Raw genomic sequence first — 15,860 nt, forward strand, 5'->3', positions numbered from 1 at the left:
ATTACAATATCACACAACGCATTTTTAAGTTTTGAAAGCATTGCATAACAATTTTATTACCAATACCATCAAATATTTGTTCCTATAAAAATTACAATGTTATCATTCATCCACCAATGTTTTTACAATCTCTCAATTGATCATTTAGAAATTTCATAACCGAAAATGTTCTATTATGTGAAATTATAATATGCAATATATACAATTATTGCATCAGCCCCTTGGGCCCAAGGTGGCTCCGTTCCTGGCAATACCACACATACTATGCAGAAAAGTGAGGGAAAAATATTAAAGTGCTTTAGGAAAAAAAATATGGAAGAGTCTTTTAAAATGTTACCAAGAAAATATCAATCCTTAAGGACAATTTCCTCTAAAATAAAATAAAATAAAAATAAACAATTAAGTCTTTGCTAAAAAGTTGCTTAAGCAATTTCGAACCTTTTCCTAATTTTTGTTTTCTCGTGCATCAACCTCACCTTGTTTTACATATATTACTACTGGTTTAAAAGTCAAAAGAATATAATACAACAGAACGTGTGGATAGAAAAGTACATCTGAAATCGACAATTCATGCGACTTAAATAATCTTTGTGACACAAATTAAAGTAATGTGTTGAATATAAGTACACTAAGTGAAAATTTTAAACAAAATGCCTTGTCAAAACGGAAAAAAAAAATTGTTATTAGCATTTGACTATAATTATCCATCACTCTTTCTTTATTGAAAGTCAATAAACGAAAGAAGAGTATGTGGTGACTATCTAGAATGTTAATAATAACCCTAAAGAAAAACATACAAGATAATAGGCGATAGTAGGCGATTAAAAGTACATAAGGCGCGGTGAAAACACTACACTAGACATATGAATAATGATCCATGCAGGGTCATTCAATTTATTAGCAAAAGCAACCATGTGGATACAGGGTCAAATCAATTCATAGCATTACACAAGCACGGTCTCTACAGAGATTACATTTCTTTTTAACTAATTAATTAACACTTTTTGGTGCACATGCATGTACGGGTCAAGCCACTACATTTGCCTCTGGTGAATTGCTCCTTTCTGCAGGTGTGTTTACAGTTGTTAGAGGAAAAGCACAACCCCTTGAACAAGGTGCTCGGAACCTCACAAATCTTTCCCTCAACTGCCTTGCTTGACTCAGTCCTTGCCTCAACACTCATTGGCCCCATCTCTAATGATCAAATATTTTTTGTTGAATAAGATGCTTTATTCAAAACATCATAAAAATTTAATTATTAAAAAGAGGTATAATTACCGGTTGTGGCCAAAAGCATAACAACAACGAAGGCGGCTGAAACAAGACGCATTGAACGCTCCATTTGAATCTGCGTGTATGTAAGTATGTGCTTGATCCGCGTGTTTCTGTGTGTGTGCTTGTGTGTGATAAGAGAGATCTTAGACGCTGATAGAAAAAAAAATAACCATGGAAGGCTTTTTATATAGGGGTCTAGCGCATATTAAAGAGGATCTGTCTCCATAAAGCGAGGTAGCTCCACACCCAAAATACAAAGTTGAAATTTCCAACTTAAGAGGCACCATAAACAAAATTTCTATTTTTGATGACTAAGTTCTCCGCCATACATTTTTCTATACATATTAAGGTTTCTTCTTCAAGCACATTTAACTTTTGCTTTTAAAAGAATATTTGGGTTAAGCACATTTGACTTATTATTCACATTTTTATATGTAAATGAAGCGGCATACATACATACATACATACATACATACATACATATATATATATATATATATATCTCACATAAAAGACCATATTTGTATGTTTTTTACACAAGTTTTGGTCTGTCTGTACCAAATTAATCTAAATTATATAGATCAGGATTTGCACATTAGGTGTAGACGAAGATTACGTTGTTTTAGGTAACATGGCTAAGCCTAATAAAAAAGGAAAACTATAAAAATGGCTTGAAAACTTTGAGTTTTAATGATAATGACAAAATAAAGGGTAAGGTGAATAGTACATAATTGACTTTTTAGTGTAAAAATGTAGTTTATTTTTCGTTAAAGTAAACAGTACCGGGAGATTTTCGTTAAAGTTCCCTAATAAAAATGAATATTAAAGTAGAACCTCTAGGAAATGATGATTAATTGTATTTCGTAGGGCATTACAAAGACTTAAATTTGTTGACAAATAAGTAGTTACGCAGTACGACATACTATACAAAGTAACTCACGACGGCGATACTTAACTAATAAGAACATTAAAAACCATAACAGAGATACGATATTAATTAACAACCCGACAATGAATTATTCCAGCTAGTTACACACTAGCACTAAAGTACATGCGTCCATGCACCCCATTACTTATTAAGTGATAAGTGATCAGCTCATCACTAGCTTAGTTAATTAGCTATTTAACTATTTTTAGGCACAAGCATCTGCGACGTAAACCCAAGAACCAGCTACCAGTGAAGCCTTTAGTTTGGCAAACAACTGCAAAGTTACTTTTACTCATGCAATTTCCAGGGAAGCGGTTACTTTGAGATTCGCAGGTCCTACCCTCAACAACTTTCGTCCCTTTAAACAATTATTCCAAACAAAATAAGGTTACTATGCATGCTTATAATCGGAATAATATATATATATTAACGATGAAGTAAGTTAACAAGATCGAGCAAGAAGAAATACTACCGCCGGCGACCAAAAGCAGCAGGAAGAAGCAGATAGTTGGGAGAAAACGCATGGAACGCTTTTTATGTATATATAACAAGTTTACATATAAGATTTCGAACTTAGGGCAACTTAGAATGACACCATTGATATATATCGTTATATATATAAGCTCTTATAAATTCATACCATAGCAATACACCAGGGACGAAATCTGAGTTCTATATGAATTGGGACATCCTAAAAAATAAAGTCATAATTAAAAAGTAAGAATTAACTAACAATGCACATATATTAATCCATAAAATATGTCATACATCATATTATAATATCTCACAACGCATTTCTAAGTTTTGAGCGTTGCTTAATAATTTAATTACCAATACCATCAAATATTTGTTCCTATAAAAATAACCATGTTTTCATTCATCTATTAATTTTCTTATGATTTCTTAATTGATACTTTAAAAATTTCCGAAAATACTTTATCACGTGAAATTATAATATGCAATATGTACAATTTTTTCATAAATAACTGAATTAGGGCATCAGCCCGTTGGGCCTAAGGTGGCTCATATGTTGGCAATACCACACATACTATGTAGAAAAGTGAGAAAAATACGAAAGTATTTTAAAAGTGAGAGAAAAATATGAAAGTATTTTAAGAAAAAAAATTTGGAAGGGTCTTTTAAAGTGTTATCAAGAAAATATCAATCCTTAAGGACAATTTCTTCTAAAATAAAATAAAATAAAAATAAACAATTAATAAGTCTTTGCTTAAAAGTTGCTTAACCAATTTCGAACCTTTTCCTTTTTTTTTTCTTGTGCATCAACCTCACCTTGTCTTACATATATTACTACTGGTTTAAAAGTCAAAAGAACATAATACAACAGAAGGTGTGGATAGAAAAGTACGTCTGAAATCGACAATGCGACTTAAATAATCTTTGTAACACAAATTAAAGTAATGCGTTGAATCCAAGTACACTAAGTGAAAATTTTCAATAAAATGCCTTGTCAAAACGGAAAAAAAATAAATTGTTATTAGCATTTGACGATAATTATCTATCACTCTTTCTTAATTGAAAGTCAATAATCAATAATTATCTATCTATCATTGCGCGAGAAGAAGAAAGTAGCAGCCACTTCGGCCCTTCACAGCAGCGACCTTCCAATCCACAACAATGACTAAGAGGACGAAGAAGGCCGGTATCGTTGGGAAATATGGAACCCGTTACGGTGCTAGTCTGCGTAAGCAGATTAAGAAAATGGAAGTCAGTCAGCACAGCAAGTATTTCTGTGAATTCTGTGGCAAGTATGCTGTGAAGAGAAAGGCTGTTGGAATCTGGGGATGTAAGGACTGCGGAAAAGTTAAGGCGGGCGGTGCCTACACCTTGAACACTGCTAGTGCTGTGACGGTTAGGAGCACCATTAGGAGGCTGAGGGAGCAAACCGAGAGTTAAGCTGCTGTTGGTGGCCTCTACCACTCTATGAGCGTCTTGCAGCTATGGATATCTCAAACAGTTTTGGGGATGGTTCTCCTTTTGTTTGCTTATATTATTTTGAAGAACTCGTTAGATGCATGTTGACTCATTGTAGTGTGTTTAATCTGAGATCTTAGCTTCCACCTTTGAATTCAGAATGCAGTTTAATAGTTAAAAAAAAAAAAAAAAAAAAAAAGTCAATAAACGAAAGAAGAGTTCATGGTGACTGGAATGTTAATAATAACCCTAACGAAAAGCATATAGGATAATAGACGATTAAAAGTACGTAAGGTGCAGTGAAAACACTACACTAGACATATGAATAATGATCTATGCAGGGTCATTCAATTTATTAGCAAAAGCAACCATGTGGATACAGGGTCATATCAATCCATCACATTACACAAGCACGGTCTCTACAGAGATTACATTTCTTTTTAACTAATTAATTAACACTTTTTGGTGCACATGCATGTACGGGTCAAGCCACTACATTTGCCTCTGGTGAATTGCTCCTTTCTGCAGGTGTGTTTACAGTTGTTAGAGGAAAAGCACAACCCCTTGAACAAGGTGCTCGGAACCTCGCAGATTTTTCCCTCAACTGCCTTGTTTGACTCAGTCATTGCCTCAACACTTATTGGCCCCATCTCTAATGATCAAAATTTTGTTGTTGAATAAGATGCTTTATTCGAAACATCATAAAAAATTAATGATAATAAAGGGGTATAATTACCGGTAGCGGCCAAAAGTAGAACAAGAACGCAAACGGCTGAAACAAGACGCATTGAACGCTCCATTTGAATCTGAGTGTATGTGAGTATGTGCTTGATCCGTGTGTTTCTGTGTGTGTGCTTGATTGTGATAAGAGAGATCTTAGCCGCTGATGCAAAGAACAATAACCATGGAAGGCTTTTTATACAGGGGTCTAGCCCATATTAAAAAGGATTGGTCTCCGTAAAGCAAGGTAGCTCCATACCCAAAATACAAAGTTGAAATTTCCAACTTAAGAGGCACCATAAACAAAATTTCTAATTTTGATGACTAAGTTCTCCGCCATACATTTTTCTATGCATACTAGGGTTTCTTTTTCAAGCACATTTAACTTTTGCTTTTAAAAGAATAGTTGGGTTATAAGCACATTTGACTTATTATTCAAATTTTTATATGTAAATGAAGTGGTGTGTGTGTGTGTGTGTATCTCACATAAAAGTCCATATTTCTTATAACAATATAATTGTTTTTTACACAAGTTTTAGTTTGTCTGTACCAAATTAATCTAAATTATATAGATCAGGATTTGCACATTAGGTGTAGACGAAGATTACGTTGCTTTAGGTAACGTGGCTAAGCCTAATAAAAATGGATGCTAAAGTCGAACCCTGAGGAAATGATGATTAATTGTATTTCGTAGGGCATTACAAAGACTTAAATTTGTTGACAAATAAGAAGTTACGCAGTATGACGTATTGTACAAAGTAACCCACAACGGTGATACTTAACAAACATGAACATAAAAAACCATAACAGAGATACGATGTCAATTAATCACCCAACAGTGAGTTATTCCAACTAGTTCCACACTAGCACCAAATTACGTGCATCTATGCACCACTAATAATTAAGTGATAGTGATAAGTGATCAGCTCATCACTAGCTTAATTAATTAGCTAATTCACCATTTTTTTGTGCAAAAGCATCTGCGGCGTAAACCCAAGAACCAGCCACCAGTGAAGTGGTTACTCCAAGACTCGCAAGTCCTACCCTCAGCAATTGTTGTCCCTTTGAACAATTATTCCAAACAAAATAAGGTTACTATGCATGGTTATAAACGGAATAATATATATAGCAGATAGTTGGGAGAAAACGCATGGAACGCTTTTTATGTATATATAACAAGTTTACACTTAAGATTTCGAACTTAGGGTAACTTAGAATGACTATTGATATATATATAAGCTCTTATAAAGTCATACTATAGCAATACATGAGAGACGAAGTTTGAGATCGATTTGACTTAGGACATCCTAAAAATAAAGTCATAAATTAAAAAGCTTAAGAATTAACTAACAAAGCACATATAATAAATCATAAAATATTTCATACAACATAGTACAATATCTCACAACGCATTTTTAAGTTTTGAAAGCGTTGCATAACAATTTCATTACCAATATCATCAAATATCTATTCCTATCAAAATAATCATGTTATCATTCATCCATTAATTTTCTTACGATTTATCATTTGATCATTTAGAAATTTCATAGCCGAAAATACTCTATGACATGAAATTATAATATGCAATATATGTAAAAAAATTCACAAAAAACGAAGTTTGGGCATCAGCTCCTTGGGCCAAGGTGGCTCCGTTCTTGGCAATATTACACATACCATGCAGAAAAGCGAGAGAAAAATATGAAAGTGTTGTAAGAAAGAAAAAAATGTGGAAAAAGTCTTTTAAAATGTTATGAAGAAAATATTAATCTTTAAGGACTATTTCTTCTAAAAAAATTAAAAAAAAACGATGAAGTCTTTGCTTAAAAATTGCTTAAGCAATTTCGAACCTTTTTCTAATTTTTTTTTCTTGTGCATCAACCTCACCTTGTCTTAGATATATTACTACTAGTTTAAAAGTCAAAGAACTTAATACAACCGAAGGTGTCGATAAAAAAATACATCTAAAATCGACAATGCTACTTAAATAGTCTTTGTGACACAAATTAAAGAAATGTGTTGAATCCAAGTACACTACGTGAAATTTTTCAACAAAAATGCCTTTTCAAAACGGAAAAAAATATATTGTTATTAGCATTTGGCGATAATTATCTATCACTCTTTCTTAATTGAAAGTCAATAAATGAAAGTAGAGTCTGTGGTGACTATTTGGAATGTTAATAATAACCCTGAAGAAAAACATACATGATAGGCGATTAAAAGTACATAGGGCGTGGTGAAAACACTACACTAGACATATGAATAATGATCAATGTAGGGTCATTCAATTTATTAGCAAAAGCAACCATGTGAATACAAGGCCATATCAATCCATCGCATTACACAAACATGGTCTCTACACAGATTACATTTCTTTTTAACAAATTAATTAGCACTTTTTGGTGCACATGCATGTACAGGTCAAGCCACTACATTTCCCTCTGGTGAATTGCTCCTTTTTGCAAGTGTGTTTACAATTGTTAGAGGAAAAGCACAACCCCTTGAACAACGTGCTAGGAACCTCGCAAATCTTTCCCTCAACTGCCTTGCTTGACTCAGTCCTAACCTCAACACTCATTGGCCCCATCTCTAAAGATCAAAGTTTTTTGTTGAATAAGATGCTTTATTCGAAACATCATAAAAAATTAATTATTAAAAAGAGGTATAATTACCGGTAGCGGCCAAAAGCAAGACAAGAACGAAAGCGACTGAAACAAGACGCGTTGAATGCTCCATTTGAATGTGTGTATGTGAGTGTGTGCTTGATCCGTGTGTTTCTGTGTGTGTGCTTGTGTTTGATAAGAGAGATCTTAGACGCTGATGCAAAGAATAATAACCAAAGGAAGGCTTATTATATAGGGATCCACTGTAGATTAAAGAGGACCAGTATCAGTAAAGTGAGTTAGTTCCAGAGTCGAAATATAAAGTTGAAATTTCCAACTTAAAAGTCACCATAAACCAAATTCCTATTTTTGTTGACTAAGTTCCCCGCCATACATTTTTCTATGCACATTAGGGTTTCTTTTTCAAGCACTTTTAACTTTTGCTTCACATTTTTATTTGTAAATGAAGCGATATACATACATACATATATATATATATATATATATATATATATCTCACATAAAAGACCATAATTCTTGTAACAATATAATTGTTTTTTACAAAAGTTTTAGGCTGTTTGTACCAAATTAATCTTAATTATATAGATCAGGATTTGCACATTTGGGTACAGAAAGATTATGTTGCTTTAGCTAACTTGGCTAAGCCTAATAAATTGAGTGTTAAAATAGAATCATTGAGGAAATGATGAATACCAGGGATGAAGTCTTATAAATTCATACTATAGCAATACCCAGGGACGAAGTCTTATAGAATCATTATTTGAGGTAAGTTCTTATAAATTCATACTATAGCAATACCCTGGGACGAAGTCCTATAAATCCATCGTTGGCCATACTACACATAGTATGCAGAAAGGTGAAAGAAAAATATGATAGTGTTTTAAGAGCAAGTCCACATCAGCAATAACAATAATAAAAGATATCACTAGTGTTTTGCAACCGAAATGTCAATTTCTATGTGGCATGATATGAAAAGCAGCAGAGGAAGTTGTTGTCAAACTTCAAATCTATTTTTAGTAATTAATAAATACTTTTTATAATTTTAATAGTTATCTTTTGTTTTAAAATACTAATTACAACTATAAAAAGTAAATAATAGTTTAAATTTAACATATCGGTTAGAGAACAAAATTTATAAAAAGATCAATGTGCCACATAAGCCTTCAAATTTAAATTTTGTATTTAAAATTTGGCATCTCCTTTGGAGATGATCTAAGAAAAAAATTGTGGGAGAGTATTTTAAAATGTTATCAAGAAATTTTTATCTTAAAGGACTATTTCTTCTAAAATAAAATAAAAATAAACAATTAATTCTTTGTTTAAAAGTCGCATAAGCAACTTCGTACCTTTTCTTAATTTTTTCTTGTGCATCAACCTCACCTTGTCTTACATATATTATTACTGGTTTAAAAGTCAGAAGATCTTAATACAATAGAAGGTGTGGATAAAAAAGTACAATGTGACTGTGATACAAATTAAAGTAATGTGTTGAATACAAATACACTAAGTGAAATATTTTCAACAAATGCCTTGTCAAAACGGAAAGAAAAAAAGAATCGTTATTAACATTTCATGATAATTATCGTGCACTATTCTTAATTAAAAGTCAATAAAACGAAAGAAGAGTATGTGATGATTATCAAGAGTATTAATAATAACCCTAAAGAAAAACATACAGGATAATAGACGATTAAAAATACGTAAGACATGGTGAAAACACTACAAAAGACATAAGAATAATGATCCATGTAGGGTCATTCAATTTATTAGCAAAAGCAACCCTGTAAATACAGGGTTATATCAATCCATCTCATTACACAAGCACAGTCCCTACACAGATTACATTTCTTTTTAACAAATTAATTAGCACTTTTTGTTGCACATGCACCTACGGCGGAAGCCACGACATTTGCCTCCGGTGAATTGCTCTCTTTTGCAAGTGTGTTTACAGTTGTTAGACGAAAAGCACAACCCCTTGAACTTGCCGCTTGCAGCCTCGCAGGTCCTTTCCTCAACTACCTTGCTTGACTTGCTCCTTGCCTCAACACCCATTGTCCCCATCTCTGAAGATCATTTTTTGTTGTTGAATGAGATGCTTTACTCAAAACATCATAAGAAATTAATTATTAAAAAGAGGCATAATTACCGGTAGCGACCAAAAGCAAGACAAGAACGAAGGAGGCTGAAACAAGACGCATTGAACGCTCCATTTGAATTTGTGTGTATATGAGTGTGTGCTTTGATCTGTGTGTTTGTGCGTGCGTGCTTGTGTGTATGACAGATCTCAGACGCTAATGCAAAGAACAATAACCATGCAAGGCTTATTATAAAGGGAACTAGGACATGTTATAGAGGATCGATCTCCGTAAAGAGAGGTATCCATACCTAAAATAAAAAGTTGAAATTTCTAACTTAAGAGACACCATAAACCAAATTCCTATTTTTGCTGACTACGCCCTCTGCCATACATTTTTCTATGCACGTTAGGGTTTCTTTTCAAACACATTTAACTTTTGCTTTTAAAAGAATGTTTGGGTTTTAAGCACATCTGACATATTATTCACATTTTTATATGTAAATAAAGTGGCATATATATCTCACATAAAAGACCATAGTTCTTATCACAATATAATTGTTTTTCACATGAATTTTAGTCTGTCTATACCAAATTAATCTAAATTATATAGATCAGGATTTGCACGTTTAGTGTAGAGGAAGATTACGTTGCTTTAGGTACGTTGTTTTAGCTAACTCGGTTAAGCCTAATAAAATGAATGATAAAATAAAATCACTGCGGAAATGATGATTAATCGTATTACGTAGGGTATTACAAAGACTTAAATTTGTTGACAAATATAAAACTAGTACGACATTACAAAGTAACTCACGACGGTGGTACTTAACAAACAAGAACATCAAGAACTATAACAAGGTAACGATATTAACAGCCTGACTGTGAGTTGGGTCATTAATTTATTTTAGCTAGTGCCACCCTAGTCCCAAAGTACGTACATCCATGCACGCACTGGTAATTATGTGATAAGCTCATCACTAGCTTAACTAATTGATTTAATTAGCAAATTAACAATGTCTAGTGCAAAAGAATCTACGGCATAGGCCACAACACTGGCCTCCAGGGAAGCCCTCAATTTGGCAAACAGCAACAGAGTTACTTTTACTCACGCAAGTCCCCTTGAAGGGGTTACTCTGAGACTCGCAGGTCCTACCCTCTGCAACCATCGTCCCTTTAAGCAGTTATTCCAAACATATATGGTTAGTATGCTTGGTTAAAATCGTAATAGACTATATTAATGATGAAGTTAATTAAAAAGATCGAGGGAGAACAAATATTACCGGTGGCCACCAAAAGCAACAGGAAGACGAAGGCAGTTGGTATTAACCATAGTCATTAGTGATGACATGGTTACTTAGTAATGAAGAATATAGTTAGTTGAAATGTGTTGGTAGGTTGTCATAAGGATAAGATTGGTTACTATAGTTAGAAGGGTATTATTGTAATTAGGTTATATGGCTATATAAGGGATTATATAGCTATCATTTCCTTAAGTTCTTTTGTATACATTTTCTCCATTTTAATCAATACAATCTTTCTTGTTTTTCTCTCTATCATCTTCATCTTCTTTTGTACCAATTCTTCATCTTTTACAATGTAGTTAATATGGTATCAGAGCCACCAAGGCTCACGCCATGGATCTTGGTGGTTGATTTCCGCTTCTATTTTTCTTCATTACTTTCTTTCATTTCCGCGTATTCATAGTTCTTATCTTTTGTTTGGTCTCTGGATTTTTCTTCTGGGTTTTCTTCTGGGGTCTCTGGCTGCTCGATGGTTCTTTATTCCCTATATCCATGGAGTGGATTCGCGGTAACGAAATCGGCCGGGGAAGCTTCGTCACCATCTACACAGCAAAACCCACCAACCCATATTCTCATCTTCAGCCGCTGGTGGCCGTGAAGGTGTCTACTCTGATTTGCTCAAGAACGAGAAGCAAGTCCTCGACCAAATGGGCTCCTGCCCACAAATCATCCGCTGCTTCGGCGCCGATCACTCAGTCGAGAACGGCGAGAAGTTCTACAACTTGGTTCTTGGTTCTGGAGTACGCCAGCGGTGGCACTCTGGCGGACGCTTGCTGGAATCTGATTCGTATCAGGTGATATTGTTCATATTTTCTGCATCTGGGTTCTTCATTTTCGGAATCGACGATGGGTTCTTCGACACCGACTCGGATTCTCATTCCAGATCCGTTTTGTGGATCTTCATCCCCACCGCCCTCCGCCAACGGCATAGCCACATATGGGTTTCCCGGAGCTTCCTGGTTTGAAGAATCCACAGAGAGATCGAATTTGGGTTTGAGAAAGACGAAGATTTGGTGATTCCCGCCTGGGTTTTGGACGCTCGATTGGAATCCATCACATGGGTTCTCCAGAGAAGAACGGGTCTTGGATTTCATCCTCGAACAGCATATTTGTGCATGACATACTTTGATCGGTTCATTTCCCTGAGAAAAATCCCTGTCGTTCTGGAAATTCTTCAGCTTGCTTCTGCTGTGCATATTGTCCGTGGTAGTTCGTTTCAGTCACCGAGTTGTTCATAACATATGGCGGAGGTGACGAAACAGACGGCGGATTTAGAGGACCGTCGACTCTTTCAGAAATTTCCGAAGAGAAAGCAGGGTCGAAGTTCCGAATCGCATCGAGGAAGGCAGGGTCGAGATTCCTAATCTTATTGAGCATATCGGGGTCGAGTGTCCGAATCCAATCAAGGATTTCACGCTCAAGATCGGACGGCGCAGGTGACGGAACCGACGTCGTCGGATTTAGGGGAACTTCGACGGCTTCAGAAAATTTCGATTTCCGTCCGATTTCAGTTGGCGATTTTGCTGGGAAAGACTGACGAACTCGAGGAGACCACAGTTCCTGTGGCTGCAGCGTGATGGCATATATGATTCAGCAGAGTTTGCTTTCTTTGCACTGTTGATTATCTACTTCTTCATTCATCTTGGTGGTGTTTTTCAGAGCAGTTTTCTGAATTCGATTTTCTGTGATTTTGATTCGTGCTCTGTTTTCTGGTATGGCAGAACGTTTAGACTATGTGCAGCCTAAGTGTTTGACGAATTGCCCATATTTTCTTCCTCTGGATACTTTTCTCGAATTTGATTTGGGATTTTGGTTATGTGTTTTTTCTGAATTGGTAACTGAATTCTGGTATATGGGTTGTGCGATAGATCATCGAAGTGTTGATAGCAGTCATTTGGAATTGTTTGGTGATCTGCAACGCTTATTTCTTGAAGCTGTGGTCTTTGATGTCCTTTCGAGGTTTAATTGAAGTGAAGCTGTGGTCTTGATGTGTTGATCTCTGCAAGTATTAGTTTTCTTGTCAATTTAAAGAAGAAAGTGTCATTCTTTCTATGAATCTTGGAGTTTCATTCTCCTAAGTTGCAGTATGATTGGAGTTTCATTCTCCTAAGTTGCAGTATGATTGGAGTTTCATTCTCCTAAGTTGCAGTATGATTTGTGTTCATGGAGTGTCAGTCTCCTTATTTGGTATTTTTAGTAGAAGTGTGAGATTTGTGTTGTGCTTTGGAGTGTCATTCTCCTTGGCTGATTTGGTTTCTTGGAGTGTCATTCTCCTTGGTAGATTTAGTTTCTTGGAGTGTCATTCTCCATGGTAGTTTAGTTTCTTGGGAGTGTCATTCTCCTTGGTAGATTTAGTTTCTTGGCAGTGTCACCTATGGATTCTCAGTTCACAGTCGAAAATTTGTTGGGTATGTTCAGACCAAGACCACGAAGCACATCTCTTTCTCCTGCAACCATCATGTACTTTGGAACATCTTGTGCCATCACAGCACCACCACCAATAAATGAGAAATAGCCAACATGGCAGAATTGATGAACGACAACAGCCCCTGCAGCCATCTTGGTCTTGCCGTTCCATATCAGTTTCAGCGTTCTAGCTCGTTCAACCTTCACTTGGCTACACCAAGTTCAGTTTGAGGGGGGAGTATTAACCATAGTCATTAGTGATGACATGGTTACTTAGTAATGAAGAATATAGTTAGTTGAAATGTGTTGGTAGGTTGTCATAAGGATAAGATTGGTTACTATAGTTAGAAGGGTATTATTGTAATTAGGTTATATGGCTATATAAGGATTATATAGCTATCATTTCCTTAAGTTCTTTTGTATACATTTTCTCCATTTTAATCAATACAATCTTTCTTGTTTTTCTCTCTATCATCTTCATCTTCTTTTGTACCAATTCTTCATCTTTTACAATGTAGTTAATAGTTGGTATTAAGATTGAAGAAAGCTTGATGAATGGTGAAGGATTTGTTTCAGAAAATACAGAGAGAGAAAAGAGAGAGGGCTCGAGAGTTTGATGAAATTAATTGCTTTTCTTAATTGTCAAGTAATGTTTACAATGGTAGTTTATATATATAACTATCGTACTTACAAAGGTTGTAATGAAAGCTTTACTATTGGATTATATTCTCACCTGCTTATAACAACTTTTATAACTGCTCTTCTAATAACTCACAACTTCATATAACTACCTATCTCATCTATTGACAAGTGACGCTAGTTTGACCCTTGATCTCTTCTTGACTTGGATCCTTGATTCTCTTTTCTTCATCATTATGATTACAGTTGGGAGAAGACGCATAGAACGCTCCATCTTAATTTCTATTTATCTGTAATTGTAACCCAGCAGCCTTTTTATAGACTGGAGAGTCTGGAGAAGATAACAAAAGTCCATGTGCCATGCATAGTAATATTATTGATATTAGAGGGAGAAGCCTTCAAATAAACGAAGAAAATGAAAGAAAGAGAAACGATAGGAGCCATGCAGATTTCTGTGCTCAAACGAATGGGTGAGATCAGTTCTTGCAGCAGTGAATTGTTTTTCACTGTCAACCTTTTTTGGAGAATGTGAAGGTAAAGAGTCGTTAAAGAAGAAATCTTGTAAGGAACTCCTTACAAGAAGTTTTTATATTACCAATTGGTTTTATAGTAAAACTTCAACTTTTACGTTGATTCATGTGTGAAGCTCAATGTCCACACGTGTATCGTTTCCTAGTTCGTGTTATTCACGTATTTGGCTTAAAAATTCGACATGAAGGCATGTGAAGTAGAAACTTTACGGTCTCAATATTGTGAATTGATTTTAGCACCGACGTCGTACCTGTCGTCGCAGGCGCCACGCGCCGGTCGTCGGGAAGTTTGACTCAGGGAAACGGAATATACCTGACTTGGAAGGATAATGCCGTTAAATCTAAGGGCGTCACCACTGTAGCCGTCAAGTCTAACGACGACCGCCATTGACCGTCGCTTGCTTGCGCTGGAACCTCACCGGAAATTGCAGAAAAGCCCAGATTGTCACCAAGCTCGGATTTAACTCGTTTTCGAGTCATCAACCCAAATTTAGTATAAAACCACTCCTAAAACGTGCAAGAGCTTACCTTTAACGATTTCAGGTAGAATGGAGTTCGAATCCACCTCGGATTCGCCAGATTTTCTTCGAATGTACTCACCGGATTCTGGAAAACCAACAGGATCCATGCAGGGTTTAGAACCACCAGAATTTAACTCAGAACCTCATTACTTCCTTCCCAGATTACAACAACTCAACCCAACAAGAAAAGCACCCCCATCTGGCTTCGAACTCAACGGTTCTCACCGGAGTTCGTCGCCGGAACTGGACATGGATGCACAGAGGATGGCAGGGGTTAAAAACCCTTCATTCGAATTCTAATTTCACCAAACCACACCACAGAACACAGAATCAATCAAGTTCATGAGGAATGGAGCTAGGAACCTCCCCTGAGTTAGAATAGGAACTCGGAGCTCCTGGGTTCTTCAGTTCAGTCCTCTCCCAGCCACCGATCACACATGCAAGGGCGTCATCGTGATCCTCATGTCACGAGGATGCAAAAAATGGTAGTTTGGGGTTAGATTATTTAAAGGGGAATGGTGGTTGTGGGTGAGTTAGAGAGAGTCAGGGTGAGTTGCATAGAGATTGAGCGTAGAGAGGAGGGTGATTGAAAATGAGGGGAAAGAGAGGGACCGACAGGGTTAAATCCCACTTAATAATTTCCTAAGTGAATTCACAAAAGTGCCCTCCATTACTTTAAATTTTACATTTTAACATTCGAGACTACGATTTTAATTCCATCTTTGCCTACACAATTATGAGTACGAGAACAATTTAAGAAGGGATATGATAGCCACACATTCCATTTTACTGCTCATACATTTTTTTAATTTTCGACATTCGGATCAGATGAATTGAAGAAGATCAACGGACAGAAATTATCAAGGGTGTGATAGAAGTAAAATAGGGTATGTGGATAGTACACCCCTTTAAG

General features: G+C 35.7%; 1 protein-coding gene and 2 long non-coding RNA genes across 3 annotated transcripts; 2 read left to right on the plus strand and 1 right to left on the minus strand.

The window, feature by feature from the left end:
* Nucleotides 1-3,755: 3,755 nt before the first annotated feature.
* On the plus strand, nt 3,756-4,359 carry LOC103451492 (large ribosomal subunit protein eL43). Its single transcript, XM_008390893.3, has one exon. The coding sequence runs from the start codon at nt 3,839-3,841 to the stop codon at nt 4,115-4,117; it is 279 nt and encodes a 92-aa protein (XP_008389115.1). The 5' UTR covers nt 3,756-3,838; the 3' UTR covers nt 4,118-4,359.
* A 4,848-nt stretch (nt 4,360-9,207) lies between these two features.
* Nucleotides 9,208-13,831, plus strand: LOC139190306 (uncharacterized). The gene is made up of 2 exons (XR_011574421.1): nt 9,208-10,869; nt 13,783-13,831. It is a non-coding gene; the product is annotated as an uncharacterized lncRNA (long non-coding RNA).
* LOC139190305 (uncharacterized) lies at nt 9,208-15,553 on the minus strand. The gene is made up of 3 exons (XR_011574420.1): nt 14,955-15,553; nt 14,740-14,833; nt 9,208-9,571 (listed from the first exon to the last, which is right to left on the minus strand). It is a non-coding gene; the product is annotated as an uncharacterized lncRNA (long non-coding RNA).
* Between the last annotated feature and the right edge of the window lie 307 nt (nt 15,554-15,860).

Source organism: Malus domestica, chromosome 13, assembly GCF_042453785.1.
Source record: "Malus domestica chromosome 13, GDT2T_hap1".
Lineage (NCBI taxonomy): Eukaryota > Viridiplantae > Streptophyta > Magnoliopsida > Rosales > Rosaceae > Malus > Malus domestica.

Excerpts from the sequence above, each read along its gene's own strand:
- LOC103451492 (XM_008390893.3), top strand. The coding sequence starts at position 3,839 with ATGACTAAGAGGACGAAGAAGGCCGGTATCGTTGGGAAATATGGAACC.